A 14,594-nucleotide genomic window follows, 5' to 3' on the forward strand; every position below is an offset into this window, starting at 1 on the left:
ATTTTTGGCATGCTTCCTATTTCTTCAAGCTATGTAAAACCTTTTTGCTGTGCTTAATCCTTGACCTGTGGGCATGGAGAAGTGATTACGCAATATACATCTAGTATTGGGAAATTCGTAACTGAATTCATATACTGAAATGCTTGGGAGAAAAAGATTATTTAAATAAATATTATATTTCAAAAGGAAGAAATAAAGCAGTTATTTTTAAATGTGCTTTTCCATGGAACATTTGCTTCTATTCAGAGTTGGATTGGAGCATAGCAATAGTGAATCCCTTTGCCACTCTGGCTCCTGCTCCCCACTGTCTTTTCCCTGGAAGAATATTGTTGCCAATTTAGATGAGTAACCTGTGTGTGTGTGTCTGTTTACCTTTGTTTGGGTAAGTGTTACTAGGTGCCCTGCTCTTGGCCAGCAGTTCCATTGCCCAAGTGGTTTTACTGAACCTCAGAATGAGGAGGAATGCAGTGATGAGACTTTGACCCAGAGAACAGGGTAATAGCTGAAGATTTAAGATAATATAAGGGTTAGAATGGAGACTTTCTAAAGGAAACAACAAGGATGAAACTTTATTTTCAAGGTCTCATGCTTTCCCTACCCTATTTTCTAATTCTACAACCAACCAACCAACCAACCACTGAACCTCCTTTCCGTGCAGAAAGAAGTATAGCAAGGAAACTTTCAGTCCCTTGTGAATAAAAAGATCATCTTTATTGCCCCATGTCTGACTATGTTGTAATAGAGCAGTCCTTTCATGAGAACATAGGACTAAATGACCCCTTTCAGATCCCTCATTCTTTTAGGCTAATATAAGGATTAGAATGGAGACTTTCTAAAGGAAACAACAAGGATGAAACTTTATTTTCAAGGTCTCATGCTTTCCCTACCCTATTTTCTAATTCTACAACCAACCAATCAACCAACCAACCAACCAACCACTGAACCTCCTTTCCGTGCAGAAGGAAGTATAGTGAGGAAAACTTCAGTCCCTTGTGAATGAAAAGATCATCTTTATTGCTGCCATGTCTGACTATGTTGTAATAGGGCAGTCCTTTCATGAGAACATAGGACCAAATGACCCCTTTCAGATCCCTCATTCTTTTAGGCTATGACCCTAGAAGATAATTTCAGTTGTTTGAGGGAACTTTTGCAATTTTCTAGTTGGTTGACCTTAAGTGAAATCTCTTCAGTATCTACCAGATATTCTGTCTGAAAACATTTTTTTCCATTACCCCTAATTTCTATGAGTCTCTATAGAGTATTGTAAGGGTAGGATTAATTATAGTCTGCTTAATATTACTCAATACATGAGAATACTGTTTTTCCATTTAGTTTTCAATACTCTGTAAACCTGTTCATAGTGTTAATCATTGAGATATTTCTGAGAATCAGTTTCTTCATTTTGAAGAGATGATAACTGTAAATAATGACACAAATGTGTTCTGATAAATGGTTTCAACCAGTGGTGAATATGATGCTGAAAACTTGGTCTCTGTGCACTGGTGCCAGATCAAACCTCAGAGACTGAATTTGGGGTGAAGTAGAAAAGGATAGCTTTATTTCTTTACTAGTCATAAGGGGACACACTGGGATCCTGCCCTCAAGAACAGTGACCCACTTGGGAGTATTTAGTAAGGAGCTTTATAGCAGTAGTTCCAGGGTGGTGTCGATGATAAGATTAGGGTGTGTGCACTCTTTTAATCTGATTTCTGGTAATCTCATGATGCCTTTCTCTGGTTCCTTTAATATGGCCTCAGGTGTTCTCTGGAATGAAGAATGCTAAATCCATTCCATTGGGGTTTTTGGTTCTCAGTTCAGGACTTCCCTGGTGGCTCAGAAGGTAAAGCGTCTGCATACAATGTGGGAGACCTGGGTTCAATCCCTGGATTGGGAAGATCTCCTGAAGAAGGAAATGGCAACCCACTCCAGTATTCTTGCCTGGAAAATCCCATGGACAGAGAACCCTGTTAGACAACAGTCCATGGGGTTGCAAAGAGTCGGACATGACTGAGCAATTTCACTTTCTTTCACTTTCAGTTCAGTTCAGTCACTCAGTCGTGTCCAGCTCTTTGAGACCCCATGATGATAGCCTCCCTGTCCACCACCAACTCCTGGAGTCTACCCAAACCCATGTCCATTGAGTCGGTGATGCCATCCAACCATCTCATCCTCTGTCATCCCCTTCTCCTCCTGCCCTCAATCTTTCCCAGCATCAGGGTCTTTTCCAACGAGTCAGCTCTTTGCAACAGGTGGCCAGAGTAGTGGAGTTTCAGCTTCAACATCAGCCCTACCAATGAACACCCAGGACTGATCTCCTTTAGGATGGACTGGTTGGATCTCCTTGCAGTCCAAGGGACTCTCAAGAGTCTTCTCCAACACCACAGTTCAAAAGCATCAATTCTTCAGCACTCAGCTTTCTTTATAGTCCAACTCTCACACCCACACATGACCACTGGAAAAACCATAGCCTTGACTAGATGGACCTTTTTTGATAAAGTAATGTCTCTGCTTTTTAATATGCTATCTAGGTTGGTCATAACCTTCTTTCCAAGGAGTAAGTGTCTTTTAATTTCATGGCTGCAGTCACCATCTGTAGTGATTTTGGAGCCCCCAAAAATAAAGTCTTCCACTGTTTCCCCATCTATTTCCCATGAAGTGATGGGACCGATTGCCAGGATCTCAGTTTTCTGAATGTTGAGCTTTAAGCTAACTTTTTCACTGTCCTCTTTCACTTTCATCAAGAGGCTCTTTTGTTATTCTTCCTTTTCTGCCATAGGGGTGGTGTCATCTGCATATCTGAGGTTATTGATAATTCTCCTGGCAATCTTGATTCTAGCTTGTGCTTCCTCCAGTCCAGCGTTTCTCATGATGTACTCTGCATATAAGTTAAATCAGCAGGGTGCAATATAGCCTCGATGTACTCCTTTTCCTGTTTGGAACCAGTCTGTTGTTCCATGTCCAGTTCTAACTGTTGCTTCCTGACCTGCATACAGGTTTCTCAAGAGGCAGGTCAGGTGGTCTGGTATTCCCATCTCTTTCAGAATTTTCCATAGTTTATTGTGATCCACACAGTCAAAGGCTTTGACATAGTCATAAAGCAGAAATCGATGTTTTTCTGAAACTCTCTTGCTTTTTCAGTGATCCAGCAAATGTTGGCAATTTGATCTCTGGTTCCTCTGCCTTTTCTAAAACAGCTTGAACATCTGGAAGTTCACGGTTCACATACTGCTAAAGCCTGGCTTGGAGAATTTTTAGCATTACTTTACGTTTGTTTCTAATAAGAGCTTAAAGATTTTGTTAAATGTATCCCTTGGGGGGAAACTAGGACCCTGTCCTAAGACTACACTGTTGTTTCTTGGCTGTTCTTCCCTTGTCTTTGCATCCTCTCCCTTCCTTGATTACCAAAAGGTTGAATATGTCCTCTGGGGCTCTGGGAAGGACACAGGCTGGAGTCTGCTCCTTACAAACAAGGAATGGGGGACACAGGCTTCCATATCCAGGAGCCCCATAGGGTCCTGCTTAGTTTCAAAACAGGCAGCTCTAAAGGAACATGTTTACAGAAAGTGTACATATATTTCCTTGTTCTGATTTTGAATATAACAAAATCTCTTGTTTCCTTTCTTTCTTTCACCATGGACCCGTCTCTAAGCAGTATTCCACTGAACTGAAGAAGCTGTACTGCCAGATTGCAAAGACATGCCCCATCCAGATCAAGGTGATGACCCCACCACCTCAGGGTGCTGTCATCCGGGCCATGCCTGTCTACAAGAAGGCCGAGCATGTCACTGAAGTGGTAAAAAGGTGCCCCAACCATGAGCTGAGTCGTGAATTCAATGAGGGTAAGGAGAATGGGGGTCTGTGGCTGTTCAACTAAGCTTGAAATAGAGTTCCTGTGGAGTTTTGTCTGGGATCCACCTATCTGTTTCCAACCTCTGCAATCTGATGGCAGATTAGTCTACCTTTTTGGCTAATAAGACTGAGAATAATGTTGAATAAATTTCAGGCTTTCACAATAATTAAACTGCTTATTTTAATATTGGTAATTGCTGGATGACCTGGGCTTGCCTCTCTTCTCCCTGTTTCTTCCTTCCCTTCTGTCGGGAGAGTTGAGTAATTTCCTGGGTTCTGTCTTGTGGCAACAAAGATTTGAAATGGCAGACCAGTGTTACAGCTCAGTTACAGCTCAGAGTTTTATTCAGCAAACAAAGGGTAGTACACCCTGGAGGCGTGAGGGTGGATCGACCTCAAGGGAGCGGCGTCAGTCCATCTTGGCTCTTTCTTTTTGTTCTTTTTGTCTCCTCTCCCTATTCAAATTAGGGCTATCCATGTTCTACCTGAAGTTCTCACTCCCACTGCAGTCTGCAGATTTTCTTTTGTTCTGTTATTGTGGGCTTTTCCCTTTGTCTTTTAGCCACCACCAGTTTAGACTCCTTTTTCCTTTTCTAACTACCTAACACTTCCCCCCCCTCCCTTTTTTTTTTAATGAGAGGATTTAAGGAGAACAGTGTGGCCTCTGATCTGTTGGTCCCTTGCTAAGGGCTTCAGTACCTCTCCCAGGGTGATTGTCAAGGCTGGACCAATTAGGGTCTAGAAGGGTAAGAGAAAGGAGCATAAAAAGTGATAAATATTAAAAAGAAAAAAAGAGAGAAGAAGAGGAAAATGGGGAATAAGAAAAATAAATGAAGACAAATAACAGATAAGAGGAGTAAATGGGAAATCTAGAACATGAGCTTGGAATGGGAAGCATGAAGGACTGACCGTCAAAGAGCAGGTATCTTGGGGCCAGGTATCTTACAGCCTTTAAGTGCTGTATCCATAGATAAGTTAGGTCCCAGGCTCTGAGCCTCAGATCCAGTAACAGTTTTACAGAAGTGGTCATTATTTCCAAGGGTCCTCTTACATTTACTGTTCTAAAGTTTATGAAGGGAGGCTAAGTCAAGAACACAAAATAGTTGAAAGGAAGGGCAAGAGAAAGCATAAAGATTCATCAAAGAGCAATGAGGAGATAGGAGGATTGGGAGTTAGAATACCTTTTATAGAAATTATGTGAAAAATAGGAAGATTGGTAGGTTACCCTGAGTATATGTATGTAGAGAATATAATAGGTGGTAAAGAAAAAGTAATTAAGAAAGATAATAGATAGAAATTTTTAAAAAGAAAATAAAGTTGAAATCTCTCCACCTAACACAACTAATTTTTACTTATTAATTTCTAGTCCTTGTCTATATGACCTCATTATCCATACCTCTGCATCTTACCTTTCACTTAACAATATGCTGTAGAAGTTATTCTCTATAGCTAGGCTTCATTATTGGTTCCATAACTGCTCTTGATCCATCAAGATGACATAACCATTTTTGTTGTTGTTTGCTTTTTTCTTATTTTTTAGCATAATAGTTATTTAAAAATTTTGCCATAATATATGATGCTTCAGGCAACAGAGAGCATCTTGATATACTAAGCCTTTTACTTTGAGTATCAGTTACTGTAGAATGAGAATATGAGACCAAAGGTTAAAAACACCTTCACAGCATTAACTCTTGGAGCAGCATCTTTATTTTTGAGTTCTACCAGGTATCACATTTTGTGAAACTTTGCTTATGTTCCTTTCAAAACTTGCTTCCTTTTTTAAGCCTGTAACCTGGGACAATTGCAGTACAACAAATAAAGTTAGTTTCCCATCTTTATGACCAAAGTAAAATTGTGGCTTCATCATGAAGAAAAGAAGAGGCAAAGTGAAAGTTATATCCTTGCCATCCATAGCTTCTTAGTGTTTTAAATGGTCAATTTGGGGGCAGTGTTTTCTGTCATGCAGGTGTATTTTTTAAATTAACTTGTTCCTTTTTCTTCCATTTTTCAGAGAAGCTGGAAAAACGCCCTGTATGGGTCAGCTTAGAAATGTAGTTATAGAGTTCTCTACAACTTGAATTGTTTACCTTGAGCCCAGAAACATGGGACTGTTCCCTTAAATATAGATGACCATTCCTGACCTTTTTATGGCTATAAAGGTTGTGATACCTTCATGTGTTAGATCTCTGGCAACAGGATCTAGTCTTCTTTTCAAGCATGTATATCTCCTATATCATACAAACTATTTCTTTGACCACCAGTGTTCTGTCCATAAAGTTTCATTTTATTTTCTTTGTTTTGAGGGTAAAGAGCTAATTTTTTTTTTTTTCCCATTCTGCAGGACAGATTGCCCCTCCCAGTCATTTGATTCGAGTAGAAGGTAACAGCCATGCCCAATACGTAGAAGATCCCATCACAGGAAGACAAAGTGTGCTGGTACCTTATGAGCCACCTCAGGTAAGCAGATAAAGACTGGGCAGACTTGAGAGAGTATTACTTTTAGTAATAGGAGGTGTTTCAAGCATATAATTCTATCTTAGTTATAAAATAGGTAACTGTTTTTGTATTTATTCTCTCCCTTCTCTTCACCAGGCACTTCTCTATCCCCCTTCAAAACTGCTAAATTTGTACCAAATTTGTTCTTGTTAACATGGCTCTGTTGCCCATGTTCTCATCTTAAAGGCAGAAAATAATTGAATCTACGGTTGAGTTTATACATAACATTATTATCCAGAGATCTTAATTGGAAATTCAGCTGGTAGTGGATGTACATGAGTACTGGAAGCATGTATTTTTCCCTCATAGCTCAGTCAGTAAAGAACCTGCCTGCAGTGCAGGAGACCTGAGTTCGATTCCTGGGTTGGGAAGATCCCCTGGAGAAGGAAATGGCAATCCACTCCAGTATTCTTGCCTGGAATATCCCATGGACAGAGGAGCCTGGTGGGCTACAGTACATGGGGTCGCAAGAGTAGGACATGACTTAGCGACTAAACCACCACCACCATTTTTACACTATCCTGAAAATGGGAGACCCTAAAAGGGATCTCATAGTTGAAGTTTGAATGTACAGGATGGCAGATTAGAAAAGCAGCATGATGCAGCAGAGAGAACACGGGAGTGGTGAGACCAGAGACCCTTGATTTGGTGACTCACTCTGTAGACTTCTAGCTTATAACTCTGTGTCTCTAGGTTTCAGATTGCTTCATCCATAAATTCATTTTCTGGACTAGATTATTTAACTCTGAATTCCAGGGTGTTCTTTATAGAAGTATACATTCACGTGTGTGTTGTACTATGCTATCCATATCATAAAAATATCCCTGGAGCATTACTGCTATAGTTAGTAATTTTTTCATCTCTAACTTTTCATATATGTGATGAACCCTGTTTGAATTAAGTGATAGGGATCAGTTTGCAAGTGAATAGGGTCAAAAATGGTTATTTTTAAAAATCCTTTCATACTGTGCAGAGGGTCCACTATTGCAAATACTAGCTTTAAGCTTCCTAAGAGCCAAGGCAAAGAAGAATCTACCATGGGTTTTGCAGTTTTTTAGAAGAAAGCATATCACTTGATCAGAAATGGAGATGTTTAAGTAAGTGAGAATTAAGAAGGAAGAAATGAGAAGAAAGAACATTAGTTCAAGTCATTGTTAACATTGACTCTCTTCCTCCCTGTGTTCAGGTTGGCACTGAATTCACGACAGTCTTGTACAATTTCATGTGTAACAGCAGTTGTGTTGGAGGGATGAACCGCCGTCCAATTTTAATCATTGTTACTCTGGAAACCAGAGAGTAAGTGGCATTTGCAGAACTGTCATTCTGTAGAAACTCTAGGCACAGGGCAAAGTGAAATTGTGTTTGTTTTATCATTACCTTTGCATGTACAACAGAGAGCTACCCTAGATTTTGTCCTCTGTGCTGTAAATCCTTGCTGCAAACACTTACATAAAGATCTAAGCAAGTGGAGACAGAACAAGGTGGGTAAAGGTAGAAGAGAAAAAAAAAAGAGTTGGGAAGGTGTTCAAGTCACTTCATACCTGAATTCTTGACATTTGACTGGAATAGTTTCTGATTAGACAGTGTTTGTTTTCATATGGGCCGTGAGGCATTTAACAGTTTCTTTGAATAAGTCTGAGCTGCCTAAGGGGATTTTATCTGGAGACATCCACTGGCTTAACTCAAGTTTCCTTCAAAATATGTAGCTAAATACAGCTGTTCAGCTAATGGCTTGGAGGTTCTTTGCAGAACAAATGGATGCTATTTACTAATATTGCTCATGGCTTGTAAGCACTTTTGTGTTCTGCCAAATGCTTTGGGGCCCATCCTCAAAGCAGCCTTGAGTTGGTGGTGGAGCTGGTGCACTGGTGATGGCCAGCAGGGGGCTTTTCAAATTCCTTTCATTTAACCCTTTCTTCTCCTCTTTAATTCCTAGTGGGCAAGTCCTGGGCCGCCGCTGCTTTGAGGCCCGGATCTGTGCTTGCCCAGGGAGAGACAGGAAGGCAGATGAAGACAGCATCAGAAAGCAGCAGGTGTCGGACAGCACAAAGAACGGTGATGGTACGAAGCGCCGTAAGTAGCTGTAGTGGCCCAATGGGGTAGGGCTCAGTCTCCGCCAGATACAGCACCTGACGGGTGATGTTTGAGAAGCTGCAGAATAAGACCTAAGGGCTTTAGAGACACGTTTATGAACTGAAGCTGCAGCTCTTGATGAAATGGATTCTGGGGGTACACTATAGCTTTTCAAAAGCAGATCATCATGGAAGATTACCCAGCAATCCTCCAGACATGACTCCCAGACCAGTAGCATCAGCATCATCTGGAAGCTGGGTAGAAACGCAAACTCTTAGTTTGCAGGCTTGCTGAATCAGAAGTACTGGGTGTGAGGCCCAGGGGTCCACATTTTGTAAGCCCTGTAGGTGCCTCTGTTGCCAGGTGAAGTTTGAGAACCAGTACCTTAGCATATTTATATCTATTTATCTTTCTGTTATTGAAGGTGAGGGTTGAAAATGCCACCTGCCTACCTCCTGAGTCTGGGGGAATAGTGAGACTTAAGAGTGCACTTCATAAGGCACAGTCTGGGGAATATGCAGCTGTGGGTTTCCTTGAATCTTGACATGTAGGACCCACTCAGGGCTTTAGTTAAATCATTTATAGTGAGGCTGATGATTTAGATCAGTTGGTTTCAGACTTGTTTTTTTAAGCGATAAAAGCTTTTTAAAAATGAAGTATTTCAAGGAGCTCAAAACAGCTGAAAGCAGAGCTGTTTTAGTTGAAGGGGTGGGAGTCAGGAGTGGGCTTTGGTTTCATGCTTCACTCACACCCCCCTTGCATGTCAGGTACTCACCCCCAGAGGTGTCATTCTTCAGGTCACAGAGTTTGAAAACCGTTGATCCACCCAAGCTACTAAAGCGTGAGATTTAATTCTAGAAGATGGCTTGCATAAGCCTACCATCACTATAGCAAGTATTTTGAAATATATCACACTGTGAATTATATCATGAGAAAGGTTTTCATCTTATTACTGATTCGTATGCAGAAGAAATAAAAATGGTATTGAATTTTGCAGAACAACTTGTTGTAACAACTAACCTTTATCATCTTTGGGCTATTCAGTGTGATTTGCTTTTCCAGTTTTTTTCTCCCTGATTATTCTTCAAACAATCGTATATATATAGTACTTAGATTATATATACACTATCAATAGTATATGTACTATCAATAATTATATCTCCACCCTAATTCTCCTCTTGAGTCTGTCTGTTGACCTAGCTCCATATGCTTCCCTGAGCACCTCAGTTACCTACCAATCAAAAACTTTCAGTAAGAACGATTATCTGAACTCCAGTAGGAGAGTCATCTCTATATTCTGGGTCCTGGGTATAGTTTCTAAATTTTGGAAACCTTTAGGGATATAAAAAATTAATTCCCTGATTTTACCAAAGAGAAAACTGAGGTCCCAGAGACTGCTTGTCAGAGGCTATGTGATATTCGTACTAACATGGGAGGGGGGAACTCACAAGGTTGAATGCACAGACAAGACAACTCTTACAAACTGCATTTATCTCCTTGGAAGATAAATGATCTGAAAAATAAAACACAATTCCAATTTATCTTCCTGTGCTGAGCAGCTGTTCACAGTCACACTCCAGTAAAACACAGGGATTCCTGTAGCACTGCTTAAGCCAGAGGCCATTTCCCAGCCTCCCTACACCCACCTCCTGTTTTTCCTTCCCTGTTTTGCCTCACCTCCCCCCACCCCACTCTCATTATTGTTAGGTTTACATCTAATATAAAAGTAACATCACTGGTTGAATGGCTGCTTAGAACTGGAAATTGTAACCTCATCAGTGTCAATGGTGCTACTGTCTGTTTAATCAGTGTATTATTGCTTCAGAAATGTTCCCAGCATGAAACTTGCACTTTTCCTCCACCAGCTTTCCGTCAGAACACACATGGCATCCAGATGACATCCATCAAGAAACGAAGATCCCCAGATGATGAACTGTTATACTTACCAGTGAGTCTCCCTTGGGTATTCGTGTTGCTTCATTTTCACCTTCTTTGAATGAGCTTTTACTCTGTGGTCATCTTTTGATTATCTGTGAATGAGAATGTGAAGAGGGTGATAGAGGCAAGTGAGATAAAACAGAAAACCTACTTTTTCTTTTCTTTTTTTTTGCCAAAATTAGGAAATTATTCATCCCCTCTAAAGTTCCAGAACAGATTAATAGTGTGGGCTCTTCCTCTTACCACTCACCCAGTCAGAACTACACTGCTAATAGAGTTCTTCTTATGCAAATCTTTAAAATTAATTTGTCTTTCATTACTGAAGAGTGAGAAGATGATCCTAGACAGCCTGGTCATACCAATTTAGGACTAAAATTTTGTCAGAAGGCATTCACAAAGTTGATATACTACTACAGAGTATTGCCTGTGATTTCTTTTGCTGCTGCTGTTGCTGCTAAGTCACTTCAGTCGTGTCCGACTCTGCGACCCCATAGACAGCAGCCCACTAGGCTCTGCCGTCCCTGGGATTCTCCAGGCGATTTCTTTTAGGGAATGCTAAAAAAAAAAAAAAAAAACAAAGCTAGGCAGAATCCTCAACTATATGGGAATGGCCATATATTGTGTAGGAGCATTGTTCATTCCTACAAGGAATATAAGCCCTCTCAAGGTCACAGGGTGCCCTTTTTTAGATTATAGTTGCAGTTCATTTAGTTCTTATCACCTTAGGTCTTTGCCATCTAGAGTGGCAGCAAAGCTTTGGTAATCAGTATTGCTCTTAAGATACAGACAAGCTGGGCCAGAAGATTTGGCTGGGATTGAAATCAAGCCACCGGTTTGGGTGTGCCATGTTCACTAGCCCTTCCTTTTGAGGCCCTAAAGGTCAGTCAGGTCAGGGATTAGACTGCTTGCTGGCAGAACAGTCAGACAGCAAGTTAGCTGAGATTCTCAATGTCTTGTTTCTCAGGCCACATATGGAACCTGGTATGTGAACTCTTAAACATTTTCCTGCTATACTAGATATTCTGAAAGCTCTAATGTGTCTTCAGCTGATGAGATAGAAACCACTTTGAAGAGCTGTTTCTTTAATGAAATTTCAGTTTGTACTAATGGAGGAAATACCCTATAAACAGTTACATCTTATTTTTAGTGAAGAATTAGCCATACTGAAATGTGTGAAGAAAAAAAAAAAAAACAAAAAAAAACCCTCTTCATTTAGCATGAATTTAGTTGGTGTTTGTCGAATGGCAGAAATGCTAGACTCTGACCATTAGAGATCATTAAGGTACAATTCTTACCTTCCAAGACCTTGTCTTCTAGTGAGGAGACAAAGAGGTATAATAATGAAATAAGCACTTCAGTAAAGTTAGGGGTGACACTGTGGGAGCTCACAGGAAGGATGCATGACTTGGCCTAAAAGGTTGAGGTCAGGAAAAGCTTCTCAAAGAATATGATGCCAGAGCTGGGATAAGTAGGAATTAACCCAATAAAAGGTAGAGAAAATCTTTCCATATCTGAATTCTGACAGGGAGGGGGCAGGCAACGTGCCAGGGTGCACAGAGTGACAGGCACTTGCTCTCAGGGTCAGGCAAGTGCTCTTTGTTCTCCACTCGCCTTTCTCTAGTCCTGGTTCTGCTCAGACTTCTTGAAGTTTTTAAGAGACTCTCTTAAAGAGGGAAGCACATTTTATCCCTGCTGAAAACGTGTGTCTTTCCAGATATAATTACAGTTAATTCTAGTTATATGGTAGTTATGCTTTAAAAAGTCACTGTGGACAATGTATGATCAAATACTGAATCATTGCTCCTACAAAAAATACAGGATTAGATTCCTGTGTGCTTCTGATCACATTTGTAGCAACTGATTGATACATTACCTTGTTTCATGTGTGTTTCTTATTTAATATATGCTGTTGATTCATTACTGAAGGAGGAAGTGGCAACCCATGCCCGTGTTCTTGCTGGGAAAACCCCATAGACAGAGGAGCCTAGAGGGCCAGTTTGTGGGGTTGCAAAGAGTGGGACACAACTGAGCATGCCTGCACGCATGCACATTGATTCATTAACACTGAATGCACAGTCCGTGCCACTACAGCTCATGGCTGGACTAAGCTTATCTAACATGAATTTTCTCCATAAGGCACATTACAGTGTATTTGCATTTAGGAGCACTAGAGAGCACTGACGGAGAAGGCAATGGCAACCCACTCCAGTATTTTTGCCTGGAAAATCCCATGGGCAGAGGAGCCTGGTGGGCTGCAGTTCATGGGGTCGCGAAGAGTCGGACACGACTGAGCGATTTCACATTCACTTTTCACTTTCATGAACTGGAGAAGGAAATGTCAGCCCACTCCAGTGTTCTTGCCTGGAGGATCCCAGGGATGGGGAAGCCTGGTGGGCTGCCGTCTATGGGGTCGCACAGAGTCGGACACGACTGAAGCGACTTAGCAGCAGCAGCAGCAGCAGCAGGGAGCACTGAAGCTGCCTTTGGGAACTATTTTAAAACAAAAAATTTACCTCCAAAAATCACAGAAAAGGTAAAAAAAATTGGCCCTAAATATGCTATGAGAAGGACACTTATTTCCAGCATAAGAGTTGAAACAAGAGGTTGGAACATCACCTTCTTCACCCTCAGTTGGGAACATGCTCATTGGGACACTCAACTTTTCGTCATTATGCCCCTGTCTGTGAAGTATTGATGTTTGTGTTATAAATAGATGTTAGCAAGTAGGTGAATTAGTCCAAGCAGAATCCACAAATAAAGAGGATTGACTGTACTTCTGATAGTTCTACAGTCCTTCATTTTTTGTCTCTTTCCTTCTGCTCTTTTATGTAGGTAAGGGGCCGTGAGACTTACGAAATGCTGCTGAAGATCAAAGAATCCCTGGAACTCATGCAGTACCTTCCTCAGCACACAATTGAAACCTACAGGCAGCAGCAGCAACAGCAGCACCAACATTTACTTCAGAAACAGTGAGTGTATCTCTGTGTCATTTTAGCAGATGTGCTTAAGATGACTGTGTATTCAGATCGGCCACAGGATGGTTGTTGGGTGATGTAAAAGGTGAGGTTGTGAGACAGCAGAACTTGGTAGGTTCACATGAGCTGGTCTGGGGACTCCTTTTTCTGCTTCAACAGTCTTCTATGTTTCTTATAACCCTCCCTTTGACAAGTTACACCTATATTCTGAAGTTGAATTGAAACCATTTCAAGTGAATTCTGAAAAAAGACTCACACTGATAGAATTAGTTTTCTTCTCTATGCCCCTAATCCATACACATCTATCAATAGTAGAATTTTGAATACACCCTCTATTCTATTAATAATGTGTCTATTTAAAATCACATAGTGTTTCCTCATCCCAATATCTTATCTTGTCCCTCGCCTGGGATGCACACAATCCACTTTTGGGACAATCGTTATAGACTAGGGACAGCACATAGGTTTCACGATAAGTGACTTCTTTGCTGTGTTGAGGATTCAGAGTTCTAGTGCCTGGTCCTTAGGGAAAATCTGGATGCATCAGGGCAAAATAGAGCCACATTGCCAATGTTTTAACATCCTCATTCTAGGTCTTCCAGCAAGACATGTTTACATCAGTGAGGCCAGATTTTGCAACCATTTTAGAATAGACATACAACCTATTTTTATGTTCATTTTACCTTGATTCTCGGATCTTTGATGATGGTGTTTTTAATAACTAACCAGAACAGACTAGCTCTTATGAAAGAAGGGAAATTGGTGAATCAGAACTCTGATTTATACTTACCCTTCTGTGGTTAAGAATAATCACTTGTGAGCTGAAAAACTATTGTGTCTAAACCGAAAGTATCGCCAGAGTCTCTGTAGATCAATGTAAAATGTAGACATTTTACACTTCAGGCAAAAAGAAATGAAGCCAAAACTATCTTGCCTATGACAAGATTGTCTTTTACATTAGGAACACAAATGAACAATAAATAATGAATCTTTTCTCATTTATTATTAACTACTCTAGAGACATACCTATGAAAAGCGTAATAAAAAGGTATTCCTTTTCTTTTTTAAATCAAAATAAATGCAGTTGAGGAGGTTGGACTGCATCTCTGATACTCAGGAGGTGTTCTCTGAGCCAATACCTACTGACTATGGCGTATGCAGTGGGCAGCAGAGGAACAAAACAGACGTATACTCTGTCTTTAAAGGACTTCAGGCTCTTTGACCATTTAAGACCTTTTTTGCCTGGAAGGGATCTTGCCATTC

The 14,594-nt window shown here is 40.7% G+C and overlaps 1 protein-coding gene across 3 annotated transcripts in view; it reads left to right on the plus strand.

Moving 5' to 3' along the window:
- Positions 1-14,594, plus strand: part of TP63 (tumor protein p63) — a 246,224-nt gene that overhangs the window by 212,436 nt on the left and 19,194 nt on the right. For 2 of the 3 annotated variants that reach the window (XM_061167911.1, XM_061167913.1), the window contains exons 5-10: positions 3,653-3,839; positions 6,191-6,306; positions 7,532-7,641; positions 8,282-8,418; positions 10,284-10,366; positions 13,189-13,325. In XM_061167911.1, the coding sequence (XP_061023894.1) occupies positions 3,653-3,839; positions 6,191-6,306; positions 7,532-7,641; positions 8,282-8,418; positions 10,284-10,366; positions 13,189-13,325 (770 nt within the window). The remainder of the gene's footprint in view (positions 1-3,652; positions 3,840-6,190; positions 6,307-7,531; positions 7,642-8,281; positions 8,419-10,283; positions 10,367-13,188; positions 13,326-14,594) is intronic. The other variant, XM_061167912.1, reaches the window with a different exon arrangement.

The sequence above is a fragment of the Dama dama genome, chromosome 19 (genome assembly GCF_033118175.1).
Source record: "Dama dama isolate Ldn47 chromosome 19, ASM3311817v1, whole genome shotgun sequence".
Classification (NCBI taxonomy): Eukaryota; Metazoa; Chordata; class Mammalia; order Artiodactyla; family Cervidae; genus Dama; species Dama dama.